We start from the raw sequence: 20,659 nt of genomic DNA, 5'->3' as shown, positions 1-20,659 counted from the left end.
CACCTACGGCAGCAATTATAATAGTGGGCTGGTGGCAGTATTTATTTATTTATTTTAAATATGTGTCATCGATGCCCAAGCGTTTTTTCCCAGTACACCTACAACAGCTGGCTTCAGTGATTAGTGCCTCACGAAAAGTTTTCAATCAGCAGCTGCAGAGTTGGGCCAGAATGGAAATTTTATCTAGTCTTGCAGATATTTCTTGTTTAATTTGTTCTGGTTTGTTTTTTTAAGTTCTGTTTCCTCATAAAATGGAGAACAACAACAACAACAACAACAACAAAATAGAGAAAAAAGTCCTTCTCAAGGCTGTCACAGCAAAAACCTATGAAACCAGTTCAGTTTGAACAGAATCAGTGGGTTTGCCAGGAGGTCTGACGTAAATCTGTGTGCAACCTTTTCATTTTCATAACAATCTTCCTTCAATTTTAAGCGGAGCCATTGGTAGAAAAGGGGAGGAAGACATTTGAATAAATCAAATGTAAATAGTTGGCTAACAATAGACAGTTCGACAGCAAGCAAAATAAACTGAAGCGCTATTGTGACTAGTGTGCGTTAGCATTATTCCAGCCTGAAGATTGCTGTGGAATCTTCACCTGTGTCACACAAAACCCCTGCTGCTCGGAAAAGCCACTTCCATGGGAACTCCATGCAGGGCGAACGGCCAGATGACCCTCTCACCTTGCGTAATGATTAATGAAAGCCTGTTTGTTTACTTGTGAGCCTGTGGAAAGATTCCATATTTGTACCAGCTGCACAGAGAAAGAGGTGGTAAACACAAAGTTAGCATAACCCACTAAGCCCAACTGCCATATTAAGGGAAACATTTCAGGAGGGTTAAAAGGGAGTTAAAAATGTTCGAAACGTTTGTTTGGAAAGAACGGCTTCTTTCGTTCTGCTATTGTCAAGAGAAAAGTCCTATTTCATCGACTTATGACAGCAAAAGCAAACTCAGAGCTAGACACTGCAAAATGTGAGCCAGTAAATAAGCTGTTGTTATTTTGTTCTGCCCTGTAAAAACTTTTGGCATTCAGATTATCTATTGACTGATGCTTTTTTTAAAGTATGAGAGCCTGTTTACCTGTTCCCTCTTTTTAAATTATTATGGAGAATGGGGCCGACTAAATGCTAACAACTGCAAAAAAAAAAAAAATACAAAAAGCAATTATAGCAATTGAAAGCAATTAACTCCCAAGGACAGTTTTGCCTTTTGTTAAAACTGGGAAAAAGCTCCAGCTAATCTCACACTCGGAGGCTCGTTGTCTCTCTTCCCATCTTTATTCTGTGTCTTTTTTTTTTTGGCTTTTATTCCACTCTTTATGTCAGAAGCCGGGCCCTCTGTCGATGCCTCCGGTGGCAGCGTTCTTTGGCTCTGGCAGGCAGCAGGTGGCTTGTGATGAAAAATTCAGTGCAGAGCCTGACTCGGGAGACGAGGAGGAGGAGGGTGGCACCGTGTAGCAGGAGGAAGAGTAAGGGGAAGCGAAGGTGTGAGATGTGCAAAGAAGGGAGAGCAGGGGAGCAGAGGATAAAGGTAGGGGTGTTGAGGTAGAAAAAGAAAATAGGAGCGTAATGAACAGAGAGAAGACGAGAACAACGCAGAGAGGATGAGGGCTCCAGACAGACAGGCGGGCGGGCCGGCAAGTCAAGCCCAGAGCCAAGCAGAGCAGCCAGGCAGAGGATCAGAGCTGTCTACCCTCTCTTCTGCCTGAGCCTCCTCCATGGCGATAACACAAAATATGAATCATTTATGAGGGGGTCTTTTTTATTAATAACACACACAATGCGCCCCGCTTTCTTTCACACACTTTGCCTTGTTTTCTGTGCTCCCTGTGGAGTACTGTGCGAGTTGTGTTGCTGTGGAGAGAAGACTAAAAGTAGAGAAAACAGAATGCTGATAAACACCGGCAGCATCTGTCGGGGCTGAACGTGACAGGTGGGCAGAGTCATCCGCGGGACACATTCTTGATAGTGAAACATGTACCTTGTCACATGCCCACATACAAAACCCACACAGAAACTTGCGCCTCCCCGTGGGCTCAAAAAAGCGCCCACTCACTTGCCTGTCTGCCCATTTGATTGTCAGTACACGACGATGCCAGATCTCGATGAATCAGAGTCCTGGACGACTGCGAACAAGCTTCGTGTCCGTGAATGCAGAGAAGGCACTGTTTGTAGGAGGGTGAATGACTGACTAGTATAGGTCATCCTCACAGCGGAGGACTGAACACAAACACCCACATACCGAGTACACTTCACAACTGTTTACCTATAAGCTAACTGCTAAACTATAAGACCTCTAGGTTGTCCCCTGTCAAGATTCATAGTGTCTATTTTTCTTTCTTCAAAACAATCCCCTTGGCTCTAATCGTTTCGTTTGGCTCTTCATCAACCAGTCCAATGATGCTCTTCAAGAATAAAAAAGTCTTCCTTTCTCAGAACCCAATCTATTAAGCCTCGCTAACTGTGAAGGCGAAGGTGGCACGTCGTGTCGGTACGGCCCTTTAGGAGAGGCGGGGTCTTTCAGATGTGCCGTGTACCCCTCATAGCTGCTGTTGCCAGCACTTTCCTGCATTAATTTCCCTTTGGCTTCTTGCTCTCTGCGTCTCTGCTCCTGCCTCAAGAGCTCCTGGGCCTCCAGAAGGACTCTGGCATTGACACCGCCTCCACCTGGATAGCCGTTCCTGGAGCCCTGGTAGCTGGAGTACCTGGGGTTGTCCTTAGCAGTCTGGAACCCTTCACCAGGTGGGTATGCCTTATCCCAAGAGTCTTGGGAGATGGTGCTAGGGTTCTTCCTGGGTTGCCTGAAGTAGAAAGAAAAATACAGCAAGGGTAAATGTGAAACCGCTTTTGACATATTCATAAATAATTAACTCTAGGTTGTTTTTATCACCTCATTTTCACTCCGTATTTAGTTAATCACACCATCAGCAATCTGGAAACCTATCAGTTTCCAGTCCTTGCCTTTGGATATCCTGGCTGTGACTTCCTGTTACATTGTCCTAGGATGATAGCTGACAGTTTTGATAGAGATTTCATTTTTGGCACGTGCACTATTTTGTTCAAGAACCGTTTACCTGCAAGTACACAAAGCCTCCTCTCCTCTTCAGTCAAAGCTTTCTTGTCTATAGAGTCAAGATATTCATATGCACAATCTGTTTTTAGGGATCATGCCACATGTGGTTATTTTCTGAATATATTTGCCTATAAACTGACTTCATCAGTTGTAGCAAATGCTGCAATTCATAGTGTAGGTTTGATAACATAGAAAGGGAAGCACTTTGATTGATTGATTGATTGATTGATTGGTAATTTATTTCAACATGTGAACAATATACAAGTACATTTAGAAAAGAAATGAGAGAAAAAAAATATACTATACAAATTACATACAAAAAAACATTCTGATTAATTTACATGTTGAAAGGGAGTGGGAAGAAGTATACACTTATTTAATCCCACCCCTGTCCCATAAATTATCAGTGAATATTTAGTCAGCTTCCTTACTGATATAATTTGTAATAAAAATAGTGAACAGATTTCTGATATACTATATACTATAATATCACATCATGAATTTTTTGTTTGTTTGTTTTTAAATAGAGACATTCACTTAATTTAAATATTTTCCTTTTCTTTATAGATCGAGAAGATCATATTTTTATAACTCTTTTTGAACAGTTTTATGTTTGGACATTGCTTTAATTCCATATTCAGTTTGTTCCATAGTTTCACTCCTTGAACAGAAACACAAAAGCCTTTTCTTGTAGTACGTACCTTCATTGTTTTGAAGTTACAAAAACCCCTTAAATTATAACTTCCTTCTTTCAAAAAAAACATACTCTGAATATTACCTTTTGAAGCTGAGTGTAAAATATCACCAGTCTTATGTCAAAGTCAGCTTTTTTTTAAGCTTTTCCTCTCTGGTTCTTCTTCAGAGGGACTAAAAAGCGACGTTTAAAGCTCTGGAAAAATCTACGAGCGTTAGGTGAGATATTTTTTGTACAATGACTCGAAATTATGCCACGGGTAGGGATGGGTATCGAAAACTGGTTCTTGTTGAGAACCGGTTCCCACTGTTTCAATTCCTTGGAATCGTTTGCCATTTTTGCAAACGATTCCCTTATCGATTCCAGTTGCCCCGAATGACGTCACCACGTCGCGGAGCGTCATTTACCTGGCAGGAAACATGGCGGCTCAAACGCTCAAAAGTTTGGTTATACTTTACGAGAACGGATGACAACAGAGCAACTTGCAATACTTGCAAAGTAGATATTTCATTTAAGGGAGGAAACACTACGAATATGCAAAAGCTCACAAAACACGCAATGACCTTAAATGAATGTCGTGTTTTTAATTCCGCTCCGGACTCGTGAATCTCAACCCAGCAGCAGCGGTAACGTTTGCACGTCCTCTCCCGTTAATGCCGCAGGTAAATAATCAACTAACAGTGCATATTATGTTAGCGCGATCTGCCTTATTACAAAACCTGCCATTACTGTGCATTTAGGTGACCATGATGAGAGAGACAGACAGAGTCTGGCTGGCTCAGATTCTCGCTGCAGTCTACCGGTAGCGTCTCCTTTCAGGCCAGGATAGACGAATGTCTCCGAGCAGTGACTAAGTTTGTGGTCAAAGGCTTGCACCCATTTGCCGCAGCAGATGCCCCCGATTTTCGGTAAGTGAATGTGTTTAATTGTAGGCAGGGACATTACTGGATATTCTTGTGTATTTGCTACAGAATAATTGATGTTATACTTTGTTATTGCAACAGAAGAATATTTATTTTATTATTTTACATTTACAATTTTTTTCCCGGGGACCCTGTGACACCCCATTGAAGGCTGTGGACCTCTTAAGATCTCACTGTTGGGTTTGTAAGGCCATGTTACTCCTAAATTTCTATCTTGTTCAAAGAGAAGATATAAAACAAAGTTTTAAGCTAATCGACCTTAGTGTTCTCCTTTTTTAAAAAGAATCGATAAAGAATCGAATCGTTAAACAGAATCGAAAATGGAATCGGAATCGTGAAAATCTTATCAATACCCATCCCTCGTCACGAGGTTTTCAACTGACAGAATTTAGAGAAAGATTTTACCTTCACATAGGCGATGCAAACATAAGCTGTAATGTTGCCATGGAGATCAGCACAGAAAACTCTTATTAAGGTGAGATTTAAGGTGGATTTATCTGTTTTGGGCCATTTGTCTGTCCGCTTACATAAGCAAAGGAATATTTTAGTGTGGATCCTGGATGGGTTTCTTTAAAAATCAAGAAGGGGCTTTGCCACATTTTACTTCCGTCGGTGCCCTTCCAACCATCAACTGACATGGTTGTATTACAACCAGTAAATTAACTTGACTGAACTGACATGATGGAACAGATTATTTATTTTTTAAACTGATGTAATAATTACTGACACACCTGAAATTGAATAATTTGACTATGTATTTGAGGTAAAATGAACAAATATTCTCTCACAAAAACTAATTTTGGGTTTATTAACAACCGAACCTGTTACCTCCAGGCAAAGCACTAGTGTTTGGTTATTTTTTCTGTTGTTGAGAAAAAAAAACAAAAACGTCAGTAGCACAGGAGCCAAAACATCATATTCAATGAAAATGAGGCACCATTAGAGCCTCACAAACTGCCTCTGGGCAACTATCAACCCACAGCGACAACATACAGGGATACCTAATCATGTCAGAGTCTCCTTCTAGCACAATGGGCCCACGTTGAGACGGACTGAAACAGCCATTGGATCTGACAGACAGTAATAGCAGAGCATTGGATCTGACAGACACAAATAGCAGACCTTTTGCAGCTAGAAAAATGACCATCTTGTCCCCTATGGATTCATACGGGCTGATATGCAACACCTGACACTACAGTCTTAAAGGCGCTTACTACATCCAAGACCAAATCATCGCGCTAACTCTGAGCTCGCTATTCCGGTTCCCCGAACACACCTGTTGTTGACGATTAGTATAGCTGGATGAAGTAATGTGAGATCACTGGGTGGCCCAACAGGGGCTACGCATCGATAGTAGAAACATTGATCGGCAACCCTTTGATTGGTCGGCGAAAATGTCGAAGGAGCGCGCTCGGTATTTTTCGGCAGCAGAGCAAGAACTCTTGAGTGAGGGATTTCAGGAGTTTCAGAGTTTAATTAAAACGCAAGGGAACACTGCAAAGGCTGCAAAAGCAAGGAGAGAGGGCTGGCAGAAAGTTGCTGACAAATCAAACTCGTAAGTAATTCAATAATAACAATAATAATGGAGTGGATTTATATAGCGCTTTTCAAGGCACCCAAAGCGCTTTACAATGCCACTATTCATTCACTCTCACATTCACACACTGGTGGAGGCAGCTACAGTTGTAGCCACAGCTGCCCTGGGGCAGACTGACAGAAGCCAGGCTGCCATATTGCGCCATCGGCCCCTCTGGCCAACACCAGTAGGCGGTAGGGTAGATTTATCATATCACACCATATTATCCAATATTATATTACATTATATTATATTATAATATGTTATATTATATCCCCTTTCACATTAGAGCCACGACAGGACCCACTAGAACATGGGAACAAGTAAAAGTGAAATATAAGAATATTCTACAGAATGGTAATATTTATCACTTATATTGCTTGTTGTCTCTTGGAAAGAGACCCTGGAATAATCTGTTTGTTTGTTCATAACAGCAACCAAGAAAAGGGCAGAGCAAAAAAAAAGACAGGTGGTGGTCCTGCACCCCCTCGTCAACAAGTTGGTTAAGTAAATAGTATCCTCACGGGAAAATCGATATCTCTCTATGAGCACACTGTCGCGCTGAGCTAAAGGATCCTGTCTGTCCCGCAATATACGCTGAATTCTGAGGACTCTCCTTATCAATCTTGCACCTTCCGCAATGGGTTGCTCGCGTAAACGGACAGGACATGGCTGCGACAGACTTCCCAAATCCACCTTCGCTTTTATAGCCGTGGTCTCTCATCTTGATTACACGAAGTAATTTACAATTGCTACTCTGAAATATGAATTACATCTGTAATAATCACATACATGTAATAGAATGTTAATAGTACATTTCCCTTTTTTAGGGAATGACCTGTGTGAAATCAATAAAAGGATCAAGTGCTGCATTATCTTTGGTTACAGTGATGTTATTTATTTATGGTGAAACAGTGGAAAAATATCGCTGTTGCTTTCGTATGAATGACGCGGGCATACCTGCGTGGCCGCGATCTAATCCTGTTTACATAAAGTAAACCTGCTCCCCAGCAGGTTTACGCTTACGGCTCTGTTGCTATGACAGCAAGTCCCGGATGGGCTTCGGGGAACCGAACGATCCAGGATCACGCGAAATCGTCAACAATCTAATCCAGCTAACTCACTTAGCGAGGTACGAAGCACAGGCCCCTGGCCTTTACAAGAAAGATAGACAGACAGAGGGGGGTGGGGGGGTCCAGATGTGTGACATCACCTCTCATTTCTGCTTGGCTAGCCTCTTTGTGGCAGCCTTGTCTTTGTGTGTGTTTGTGAGCCTATACGATATGCATGAGTATTCTAACAGCTCCACCCGTTTATCCCGAGGGCAAAACGGGAGCAAGAGACATAGAAGACGGCGACACACAAAAACATCAATGGGCATTTGACTGTGAGCCATGCATAATTAGCAGGTTTATCAGCCAGCTGTGAAGAAATCGTATTATTCCTGTGTTTGGATTTCAGTAGGAAGAGGAGGGGAAAAAATCCTTAATGAGAACAAAAAAGACCTTTTGTTTTTATTCAACGGGGATTGAATGCGATTGGGAATGGATACGCTCCTCGATCGGCAAGATAGGAGTATATAGCCCAGGTTTATTCTTGCACACGCCTGAGCGCTTCCAATTTTCAGAGACAGGCGTCCCCGGGATGTGATTTCATTTCATATTGTTGACAAAGAGGCCAAAGCCGGTCTGCCTCCCTGCTGAGAAATGCAAACCAGATCACCGCCTCAGTTTTATGCTGTGCCAAGAGGGAGCGTGTACATGTGTGGTAAATACAGAAAAATGTATACCGTTCTGTATTCCACTCATGCACACAGTGGAGCATGAAGAAAGAGAGCGGCAAAAGGTGACAGAGTGAGACTGACAGAGGAAAGGGGAGATGGGGCAGGGGTGTCATGACATGTGGTTGCGACACCCACGCATGCACGCACAAGTAAAACCACATGCCAGCTGTTGCAGCCAGCCTTTGGCGTTGCAAAATGGCATTACTTTGGCTCAGAGATCAACGGTGCTGATCTGTGATAAAGATCCTATTGCACATCATTATTTCCAGTGGTGGCCGTTTATTTTCATTCATGCCTCCTTGTTTAGGAAAGGGTCTCATCCAGAAGAGATCTGGCCTTTGCCGAGAATAAACGCTGTTTTTATGGAATGATACTGTTATTAAAAAATAAATAAAAAGCTATGCTCATCCACTTGACGCTCATCAGAGCCGTGACCTTCCAAATGGAAAATGTAAAGCCTCTGACTCCAAAGGATGTTATGCTTCTCAGTCAAACAATACTTAGTGTTCTGGAGAAACTGCAGCCGTGTTTATCCAAACAGAGCAGTTTATTAATGGAATTAGTGTAAAAGTGAGGGTATGCGGCCACAGGATGTTGCCTCTGACCGCTGGAGCGCGACGGTAGTTCATTAATCTTTCAGCAAAGCTGCCTGCAATATTTATCAAGGAAGGGATTTATGTTGATAACAGTGGATTAGAGTACTACGGTGAAGTAAGAGAAGATAATGTATTAAATGTTGTATATGTATGGTAAGTGCGAGGCGACACGCACCAGGATGTGTCTGCTTAAACATAGTTGGCCTTAAAATGAGTTTGAAGGAGAAATTACACAGATGGCTTCGGGAAAGGCGACAGTAGCTGTGAACAATGTTTTCCTTCTGGACTTTTCATGCTTAAAGTGAAGAATTAAAAAAATATCCATAATAGGGTACTGCTATGATTTTAAATGAACATCAAATCTATGATTATAATCTCATTACGAGGTGTCATTATCACTTAACATAGTTTTTTTTTCTTTTTTAAAAACACAATACTGAGGAAGAGAAACGATCATTTCCTGACTTTCCAAGCGCTTTAGCGTTTTTAGAGGGGCTCATTCTTACTGTACATATGATACAAATATGTAAATATATGTAATCTGTTCAGGGATGCTGGAAATGTCAACCCTGGAGCTAAACATTTCACCAAACTCAACCCTTAACTCACACCAAAAGCATTAAAGCAATAACCAAAACTTCTCAAATTTAGAAAAAAACGAATAGAGGAAAAAAAAAAAAAACCACCCACACCCCAGCACACTTCCTGGAACAAGAGTCGCGCATCTCATGCAGATCAAAGGGAATTACATTAAGGGAGAGGAAAGCAATCATGTCATAACTTTGGAAGAGGGTAACATGATCTGTCCATCCTGACACTGAGAGTGTGTGTGTGCAGCTTTGTGGTCTGAAGCTGACCAGCTACGACCCTTTTTCTTACTCAGATGGTTTATATATGTATATATAAATTTAATCTGCCTTCACTACTGTCACTGGGCCATTACGATGAATCAGACGTAATCAGACAGGCGCGTACACGAACGCGCACACGTAAAACCACACATGCGTCACTGCTCGAGATCCATTACACCGGATTACAGATCAAACAGTCGCAAACTCCAGGACACTTTTCATATTAGACAGACGCACGAAAATCTCTTGGTACATATCGATCGTTGAACAGAAATAAACATCAAACACAATCGTGTCAAGTTCTACATCTGTCAGTCTTACCGTGGCAGGGAGCTGTACTGTCGCTGCGCCTGGGTGAACGAGTCTCTCTCCTCCTGCCTCTGTCTTTGCATCTGCACCTCGACCGACACCGAGTGACGGCCTGGCTGGCTGTACCCGCCTGGACCGTTGCTGCTGGTGTTTGACTGAAAACATGAGAGCGGCAGCTCAGTTAGAGCTCAGAACACAATCACCGCGCATATAATCAGAGACATCCTTTAGTTGTCTAGCTGCTACACTTTGATGCCAATCCACAGAAGATACTAACTAATGAAAATCACAGAAAATGTCCATTGGGTTAAAAATATTGCATAGAAATCAAAAATATTATGCTGATCTCAGTGCAAAACATGTCTTGAACCAGCCCTCATTTCTTTATATTTTGCTCCCAAGGGGCCACACGTTCTTGTAATCTTTGTGGTCTTGACAGACAATTTAGCAAAGCCGATTAAATTCTTTAGCTGAATGTGTAAAAAACTGCTAAAGATGACACTATTTCACTGTGTGGAGTGTGTTCTTGAAAATAATTGAGGAAACTGATAAGTAGAGGACAAAAGAAGAAGGAGTAAGTCTAAAACACTACCTAGAGTAGATTAGCAGTATCTGAAAGTCACGTCCTTAAGAAAATGGGGCGGGGGAGAGATCCAGCAAAGACCTGACACAGGACCTGATAAATGCATCCTGGCCCTTCATCCATCTACTGTTCACTGAAGCCTCATCAGAAATAGTCTCAGTGGAAGGGTGGCTGTCAAGAAGCCATTCTTAAGGAAGGAAAATGGGGAGAAAGGCTGAGGTATGCCAAATTATACAAGAACTGGACTGACAATCTTATGGAGGAGGTCAGGAGAGGCCCAACAGTGTCTGAGTGTAAAATACACTGGAGCCTCCGTCACAGTTTGGAGCTGCATTTCAACCAGTAGTGTTGGCAATTTTAATCCACCATGCAGTACCATCTAGAAGAGGGGTTGGAAACTCCAAGCCTCAAGGGCCGGTGTCCTGCAGGTTTTAGATGCCACCCTGGGTCAGCACACCTGAATCAAATGATTAGTTTATTACCAGGCCTCAGGAGGACTTCAAGACATGCTGAGGAGGTAATTTAGCAATTTAAATCAGCTGTGTTGGCTCAAGGACACATCTAAAACCTGTAGATCTGGAGTTCCCCCACCCCTGATCTAGAAAGTCTCTGATTCAGCATGTCACTGACGCCAAACACCAGTCATGGATTGGCCTTCCCATAACTGAAGCTGTGCGGATCATCTCGACTGAGAAAAGAACCAAAGGCAGCCAACATCCAAGAAAAAGCTTCGCAGGTCCTCCAAGAAGCCTGGAAAACTATTCCTGAAGACTATTCAAAGAAATTAGGATATCATGCCAAATATCGACTTTCAAGCTTGCTACAATTGTACCAACTCTATGTTTGCCTTCAATACTACATTTCAATTTGTGATTGTACACATTTCATTTAATTACTGACTGCTGCCCATTTGCTAGCAAAATATAAAGAAATGAGTGGTGGCTTGAGACTTTTGCACCATATTGTAACTAATAAAGACATTTTGTTTATGTACTATAATTACATAATCCACAGATTTTAAAATTTGGTAAAAAAAAAAAAAACTTACAGAATTCAGAGATATTCTGCTGATCTCAGTGCAGGACACTGTCTAACTGCAAATGTGTCATAAGTAACAGAACTGTTTCTTCTCAGATTAGTTATTGACACAATCAACCTGTATCAAAGTGTTTTGAAATATAAATAAGAGCTAAAATGTCTCACCACCTTCTGTATCACCCTTTGTGGCTCTAACATGAGCATAAGTGCTGCTGGAAATGTCCTTGCAACAAAGCAAAATTGTCAGTAACGATGTGTTGATCAGAGCACTGCTTGTACTCATAAAAGCTAATATGACTCTGGGACTTGTGGGAGTTTTACGCTCCCAGTGTTAAATAAATACTAATGACTTTTTTGTGTCCCGTTAAATATTTATGGGGCTGAAGAGCCTCAAGGAATGCAAGAAAGACTCTAACATGCCAACATGTAAAGTGAGTAGAAGAATTTTGTTTTTTATGTGAACTGATAATCACTGGAAACTCAAACTATACACATCAAATACACATATATGGCACATGTATATACAGCTGTGGCTAGGCTACAAAATTGTGGTGAATTTCATGCTGTTAATATGCAAAATCCTTAAAGAAACAACGAAAGATTTTTTTTTAGTTTTCTTGATAGGCCTCTCATAAATTAGTGTGGCAAAAACACCACATTGCCTGTATAATAGCACACATCAATACATATTTTTATGAAAATGGCGTTTTGTTCTGAAAACTAAACTGCCACCGAGTTATATTTGCACGGACATCTTGACTTAAAATAGAGAAAAGAACACACGATCCCTCGGTACAAATTCAAAGCATGAAAATCACCACAACTTGGAGTTCGAGTTTCCTCACAGTAGCCCAATAAAACTAGCAGCCATCCCTGACACAAGATACCCTCACAAAATCTCCCCATCGCACCCCTCCGCCCGCCCAAGCCCAAACCGCAGACACTTACCAGCAGTTAGTGGGGCAGACACACCCTGAGCTCGTCTCTTCTCAGGTCAAAATGAAGGTGAGTCACACAGACAGACAGGGAGGGAAGGTGATGTGAGAGAGGAGGGGGAGCCATGCTGGAGACTCAGAAGGGTTACACAATGAGATGTGATGGATGTTAGTGGGTGTTAATGAAAAAGACAACACCTGACATCGTGACAGTCCTCCCCATACACGAACACCTCCTGCGTTCCTGTTATCGGGCTGTGGTAGGTATGTGCACTCAGACACAGACAGCTGAGATAAATTTCAATTTTGTGGTAGCAAATAGTTCATGACTGCATACAACGGCGTGATTCAGATATGCACGTACACATTTTTACTGCTCAACTGTGAGAATTTCTTAGCCCAAATAGGTTGACTATATTGAAACAAATGCCTTCATATTATTCGTTGCCCCGGCATGCCTACAAAGACAAGTATCAATATCTGTTCCCTAGTAGCGATACTTACAGGCAGGGGGAAGAAATAACCCTGACATTATGGCCTTGCAATTCCTCTCCATTTTTTCTTGGAGAGATATATGTCCTAGGCTGCTGCAGTTCAAACAGGGATAATGGCACACATTATGATACACCGTCTCCTTAAAAGCACTCACCAAAAGAGACGTAGCAGTTGCAAACTTGTGATAGAAGCTCAAATCTTGCATATTTTTGCGTGTTGGTCAATGCTAATTTGCCTAGGAAAGTGCACACACCTGATTAGCAGATATTTCCTCCACTAATTCAGAAGTTGGAAAGGTTGTACCTTTTTAGCCATTCACAATCTGATAAACGCTTCATTTGGAGTATAATTAGCTTTTAACCTTAATCCCCTTTATTGCAACTACAAGCCTAATTCATATCCTTAACCTGATCGTAACCATAACCCAAACATTGTTAAAATATGCAAGGGCAGTGCAGATCATACTGGACCTCACAAAGGCATACACACAAGAATGCATACAGACTCTCAGAAACCTCAAGTTTCACCTCGAGGTTCAGCCCACACTTGTACCACAACCCCTCTTCCTGCAATGCTCATTAGCTGTGTGGGTGCAATAACTGTGTGCAGATTAGTTGCAACACAAAGCCAATCTAATTACTTTTATGGCTGTGCAACGTATTGAGAGCCTGGTGGGAGCAGTGTGGACATCAGTTGGTGGGAAGGCCATAAAACGATTAAGAGTGCTAACGAGGCTCGCCTTTATACCAAATGAAGCCGGGGCAATCATCTCTGGCACCGAGTGGCGCTGGATTGTGGTTCGGCTGACAATAAAGGAGGAGTGAGTGCCTATAAAGCCCGTATTCCACATGTGAATTTAAAATGCTCATAGGAGAAGTTCAGGCTTAACATTTTTCCCCCCACTTGAGAAAAAAGAAAAATCCCTTCAGGGAGTGCTGAATATTCTTGGGAATGTTTTCTCATTCCTAAACACAGTGATTGCAGAGGGGAGTGGAAAATACCCCGAAGGAGGCCAGATAATAGCAGCATTAAAATGTTACAGTAAAATACAAAAGGCAATATCGTACCATTTCTAAACCCCCAACATCAACTGAATGAACTCCTCAGTTCCCGTAGTGGTATAAATGAGTGCAATAAAGCTCGGCGCGGTGCTGCCGAGAGGGTGAGCATCAGTCATCGTTGATGGAATTAGACCGTTCTACCCACAATCCTCTCCTGCTCCCCAAACTATGGAGAAAAAGGAGGAGAGGGGGCCCATCACAAAGAACGGATATATTGACCCAACGTATGTGGCTACATATGGATGGCTAAGAAATAACTGTTTATTTATTTAGTCATCCATATTTAGAAAATGTATAATTGGGTGGATGAGAAAGACAGCTGCAGATATCAGTCGTATCAGTATGGTGTGACACTGTGGTCAATAACTCCCAGTTTAAAGAAGAGAGATAACTGGAACTCATGATCATTCGAACACCAACTAATCTCTCTATTTTGCATTAATTTGTAGATTGTTTCATGAAATAACCAAAAGTATAGTCTTCTTTTTTAGGGGGTGGATAGTACGGCACAAATTTGAAATTTGCAATGGTTAAAAGCCAGATTCTCACGATTTATATTTGGCAAGTTTGCTTGAAAATGTTAAAACACTGAGCCAAGTTTTTGTCCATTAATTCAATAAATCTACTCTATTAGTTATTCCAGCACCGAAAACCACTGCTGCCCCTATAAATCTACATATGGTGAACAAAGGCAACTCTATTTTCATTTGCATCATACAGCATTACAATTTTCTACTATAAAAAAAGAAAAAAAGAGCAGTAGCAAATGGCACCATCTCACTGTTCTGGCAAAGACTAAGTGGGGCAGATGTAGGTGAATTAACAAAAAGGACGGTGGCTCCTTGAGGTTTGCAGCACATCACTCGGATGAAGCAAGAAAACGTAATAAATGCACGGCAGAGGTAATTGAATTTCAAAGAAACATTCTCCTGTTTTCCATATGGCCCACAAGTATGGCCAGAGCATGAGTCTAATAACATGCAATTACTATAGAAACCCTGAGTGTGGGCTACAGTCTGACAAAGTAAAAGGGATTTAACAGGCTGTGGAACTGAAAAGGATTGCTGGGAGAAATCTGTGCTTGTCAGGTTTATTTCCAGACTAATTAAGCTTTAATAATAATACACTTGACACAAAGATTTTTTTCATGCACCAATTTATCGGATAAAAAAAAAAAAGAACAAAACATTGTAGCTGATGGAATATCTAATTTTTATGGGTAACTAACACTACTTTCCATGATTTCGATGGCAATAGAAAGTACATTGCAACTAATATAAGAAAAAATGCTGCAACGGCTCTTTAAACGAGAGCACGCTCAGTAGCTTTTCAGACAAAAGGAGAGATGACCTACGCTCTTCTTTCCCACACGCTGCTGCTTTTCCTGTACAAAGCTGGTTGGAATGTGCACCAGTCCATCTACCCCATTTACACGCAGGACACTGGTTAATACTGCCAAATGCAAAACACTGCTGCACACATTTGTTGGGCTTATTAGTTAGAAAAGAAAGAGCCAGAACACAGAGGATATGGTTCATGAGCTCTCACTTTATCAATTCATTTCAATTATAAGTCACAAGGGTAAAATTTTCCCATTGCACATCAAAAGACTGAGCAAAGTTACAGTGGGAATTTCTAGTTTATACACCAACAATTAAAAAACAAAAAAAGTTCATACAGAAATATACAAAAACATTTGTGCGAAAACACCTTGTAGAGGGAAAACGCTAACAAGGGCGCTCAATGTTATTCCTTATGGACAACACACTGTCTGGTATGGGACAACCCACATTTGTGCTACCTACCACCATAACACACTATTTAAAATTATATGTATTGTGTTATATATATTAGAATAAGTTGGGAGGGACTGTGTGTTAAAACAAAAATGTGTGTTGTCCCGCACTCAGCGCAAGTATGTGAAGACATTTCATTTATAACACACACTCTACCAATTACAAAAAAAGGAATAAAAATGATGTATAAGGTTTAAAATCTGATACGGCTGGCTGTTCATTTAACCAGAGTTTTCTACTAGAGTTCATGTAAAACCAAGTACACTTGAGGTGCAGTGCCAGGAAGCAAGAAGGACTAAAATAAATACTAAAAATATGACAAGTGATTGCATCAGCTCAAAAAACTTTGAAGGCATTCAGATTTTGTTCGCTTATAATTACCCCTTGTTGCTTCAGAATGCACTCGTTATCTTTCTCCTCAGCTAATGCAACTTTGATTTAAAGCAATGTCCGTTAAAAAGCACATAGCTCTCACTTGAAACTGTAAGAAGGCACACGTCAAAAAACAGGTGACCCCCTATACAGAGAAACAAATTGGAAATGACCCAAATCCATGAGGTGGTGGGCGGGTCCATGTGGATGACTGACACACAGAAAATGAAGACGATGGATCAGTACAGCAGGTCGTGACAGGTGGGTGGGGTTAGTGATGGTTGTGTCAGGAGGTGTGAAGACTCCCGCATGCAGACGGTGTTAGCATTAGCACAATTAGCCATGAAGGCTAATGGAGGTTAATGGTAATCCTCAAGTGTAGAGGACCATCAGTCTTGTTCATGGCTGCTAGTAGTGGGGTTAGTGACGGTAAGCACCATTAGCCACAGGTGCAAACACTGTTAGCATTCTCCTCAGGCTAGCACTTGAGTCTCGGCCTGGTAGATAGCGGTCGTTTCTGGACAGTCTTACAGTTTAGCCGTCTTCTCGGCCCAGCAGCGGATTTTAGTTACAGGCCCCAGTGATTTTAGACACTCACCCAGGGCTGCTCGAAGCTGTACGTCCTCCTGCGATCATCTGGGTCGTCCGGGACATTCTGGGCCTGCTGAAACTCTTGCCTCAGCCTCTGTATCCGGTCGTGGTTGCTGGGGGTTAGTCGGTTACTAGGGAGAGAGCAGGGAGAAAAAAGAGAGAGGGTGGAGGGAGATGGATGAGTGTGAAAGGTCCATTGTTAACAAGTGACCTGATTCCATCAGCAGGCAGAAATGGCCTGCAGGATGATGTTCTTTAAAGTCCAGCGTGTTTTGTCCATGAATTGATCAAATGCACTGTTGACACTGGCAAAGCACCCGGATTTACTCAACCCAGATAAAATGTAAAAAATGTGATAAAGTGAGGCCGGAGCCAAGAGCGAGCTTACAGCTGAGCCAACAGCAATATGAATCAAACTAATGTGCTTCTGATGTATTATTCAGAACATTGAACAAAGACTAGTGGTGAACGGTGAGTAGTACTCCAACATCCCCACGCCCCCACCCCATCCTTCCCATCGCAGCCTTATATCATTCATCCACTGCGCTGCTATTGTCTTTCGCAGCCCTGTTTACATCAAACAACGCTGCTGTCAGTGTAACTTCCTCATGGTACAACGAGTAAATACACTCACACTGGTCATTCATAATAACTCTACAACTGCAACTATATTAGGAATTACAGAGTCTGAAATGCTCAGCTATAACACCATGAAGTGTGTGACTAAGTGTGGGACTAATAAAGGTTTATCTGACCTTATTTCTCCTCATAGTTTTTTTTAATATATATATATAAATTGTGTGAAATTTAGATTTTGAAAGTTAGTCCCTTTCACCAATGGTTTGGACCATGCGTCATAAATCAGTCCTAAAACTTAGCTATTTTATTTCCATTGACTTTTCTGCATTTCACCATAAAGGCTTTTGCGTCCTCATGAACACAGAACGGAGAGAAATCTATAGACCTAAATAGAAACGAAACGACGGGGTAGTGTTAAATTCACATGGCCTCCTACAGAGGAAAGTAATTAACACATTTTCCCTCTCACACAGTGTGAATGAATAGAAGTGTTGGACTCTAAATGAAGGAGCAGCGGGTGACTGTGACTCTGAGCTTGACTTTTCAACTTTCCAACTTTTGCCAGGAAATTCCTGTGGACTTTGTTATCTCGCAAACTCGAAAGGTCCAGCCTGCAACCTTTTCAGCTTTTTCAAATCTTCTCCTGACTGAAGACGGGGAGCGTTAGGGTCAGCATAAAAAATTCCAAACTGCAACTGGTAAGGGTTATGATTAAACTAAAGTTAAAAAAACATAAAATGCACGCTGTGCATATGCAAAAAAGGAAGAAGAAGAAATCCCAGAGCAGCTGCACATTTAGAATAGACTTAGAATAGCAGTTTGTCTTTATTAGGTCAACGTATGACTCTATGTAGCATAAAATTACTGCGTAATTCATTTCATCCATCACAAACAGCCAGAAAGCGAGCCCTAATGGCATAACCTAAAACACAACAGCACCACCAACTTAGCCAGCTATCAACTCCAGACACACAATAGAAAAGCCAGAGGCGGTCAGCCTTGTTAAAGACCAGGAACCTGCCATATGCAATCCAGCTAATCTCCATGACATGTAACACAGCTGCTTGGCCTTTCTGTAACTCAGCTGAACTGATGTGTGACCTTTTGACTACGGGTCAAGGATGCAATGCCAGCTTTAGCAGAAAGGCTCATATCTAATGTATGTAAACAGATGCCTGTCCAAAACAAAAGAAAGAAATGTTTGTTTTTTTTAAATGTAATGTTTGTCAGATGGAAGCTGTTCAGTCTTCCGAGGCTCAACCTTGTAATAAAAAAATCGTATCAGCTGATATTACAGAATCCTGCCCGAGAGACTAAAGAAAACAGGAACTCAAATAAAGGGATCAAAGATCTCCAATCTTTGACAAAACGCTGTAAATCAATCAAAGAAAGAGCAACACAACAATACAACTGTACTGCCAAAACACCCCAGAGACCAGGAAGAACAGCAGGCTGAAATTTAGCCTGAGATGAGCTTCATCATCTGGACAGACTCACTCAATATCTGGCACTACTGTATGAGGCTGAAAGGTCACTGTGAGGCTTTGTGGAGTGGAGTGTCTCTGGGACTCAATAAGAGGACTGTGGCTTGCTGACTGGGCTGCCAGCAAAGCTGTTTACGCTGAGATGCACCCTGCCTTTCATTGGTCGGGTGTGCCTCCTGAAAAGCTGTCTGTCTCAGCCTTAAGCCTGGCAAGGAAGGAGCTTTGGGAAGATGTAATGTCTGCACTGTGGGCAGACTTTGACGACGCTACTACAATATGCCCTAATGCGGCGTGTTCAAGCAGAGGGACTGCTCAAAAAGAAGCTTTGAGAATAAAATCAAAACTTGTGTCTTTTTTAAAATCCTTGGCTATAATTTGGGTCAGGAAGTCTGTAAACTCTGTGGTAACTTTGACAGATGCTTAAAAAGAAGAAATGTTTGGGGGGGGGAAAGGTTTACCGTTGACCTTTTCTCTGCCAAATCGCCATCTAATAAAGTCTAAATCAAGTGATAAATCCAGTTCAATCACCGGGCAGAGAGATGACATTAACATTACAATACCAAGAAAAATCTGTAATCTGCAAGTAACAGATATCGATTACGTGGTTTTTAACAGCTTGAAAATACTGACTTTTACTTTTAACTGATCCAGATAATGGAGGCCCCGAGTCCAAACTGTAAGCTTAATGAGCTTACAGTATTGATTCAATGCATAAATGGTATGACGTAGAGCTGGGCGATATGAGATTTTTTCATATCACGATATGTTTTTTTCCATTTCAGGCGATAACGATATCTATCACGATATAAGCCAAATAACTATATTTGTAAGATTTAAATGTGCCGTTGCTCACAAGTAAAATGTGAAATAATCAGCAGCTTGTTTTTATTTAAATATTTATTTCCCATAATAAGTTCAACAGGGTAGATGTACTTAAGGAACATGAGACTTTTTCAGATAAATAAAGGCAAATATTGCAAACTACACAAAAGGCAGCCGCTAAAGCGTTTAAGTTTCAAAATAGAACAAACGAAGCAGACTAAATTGTCAATTCCACTTAGAAACAAAATATTAATTCTAAAAATAAATCTTAGTTTGTTTTACAGAAGAACAGACAAAACTGACTAACTTTTGTCAATATCAAATAAACTGAGAACTAAAAGGAAATTCTCAATCTCTCCTTGTTGTATAGCTTAGCTTTTCAAACAGTTTTAACAGTTACTTTAGTCTGACAAAAGCCGAATGACGAATTAGCGCTTCCAGTCAGAGACTGAGGCTACGTCCACACGTACACGGGTATTTTTGAAAACGGAGATTTTCCATTTTCGTTTTAAAAAATAATCCCGTCCACACAATAAAGGCAGAAATGAAGGAAAACGCTGCTATGAACATGCCAAAGCAGCAGGTGGCGCTAGATTCCTAACCGTGCAGAAATACTGGCCAATCAGAAGTCTAGAAGCCTCGGTGGGAAAAAGTAAACAAAGCTGGGGCATAGAAGCAGAACCGAGTCGTATGTGTGGACGGACAGTAACTTTGTGTATATGTAAGCATTTAAACACTGCAGAGAGTAGAATTAACAGTATTGTAGAAATTCATTTCACCGAAACAATAACGTGGCGCACAGTGTGACGCATGCACCAGTTTATTGTATTTCCAGACTTGCTTTCGGCACAATTTACAGTGCACGCTACTCTGTTTTTTGTCAGACTTGAAATAGCCGAAATACCTTCACACTACGGAACTTCTATGGCTCTTCCGTTCGACAATCTCTCCGGCATTGGAACCATCATCTGTTTTCTCTTCGGTCACGCTCGGTTGATTTTTCTAGTCGGCACACTCATTTCCTCCATTACGCGCTGGCTCCATTACCCGCTGGCTGCTTCCCAAACAAACACACGTGTGGCTTGGCACTTGTGCTGT

At 41.5% G+C, this 20,659-nt stretch overlaps 1 protein-coding gene across 6 annotated transcripts in view; it reads right to left on the bottom strand.

The window, feature by feature from the left end:
• Positions 1–1,064: 1,064 nt before the first annotated feature.
• The window catches only part of pard3ab (par-3 family cell polarity regulator alpha, b), a 250,370-nt gene continuing 230,775 nt past the window's right edge, over positions 1,065–20,659 (bottom strand). For 5 of the 6 annotated variants that reach the window (XM_085390426.1, XM_085390427.1, XM_085390428.1 and 2 more), the window contains 3 exons: positions 16,684–16,807; positions 9,818–9,960; positions 1,065–2,801 (listed from right to left, as the gene is read on the bottom strand). In XM_085390426.1, coding sequence (XP_085246552.1) covers positions 2,408–2,801; positions 9,818–9,960; positions 16,684–16,807 — 661 coding nt within the window. In that variant the 3' untranslated portion in view covers positions 1,065–2,407. The remainder of the gene's footprint in view (positions 2,802–9,817; positions 9,961–16,683; positions 16,808–20,659) is intronic. The other variant, XM_085390430.1, reaches the window with a different exon arrangement.

The sequence above is a fragment of the Rhamphochromis longiceps genome, linkage group LG18 (genome assembly GCF_057381845.1).
Source record: "Rhamphochromis longiceps isolate RC_006_pf linkage group LG18, R_longiceps_female_GT1.1, whole genome shotgun sequence".
Classification (NCBI taxonomy): Eukaryota; Metazoa; Chordata; class Actinopteri; order Cichliformes; family Cichlidae; genus Rhamphochromis; species Rhamphochromis longiceps.
The sequence above is the reverse complement of the archived record's forward strand: the minus strand, read 5'-3'. Positions and strand labels throughout refer to the sequence as shown.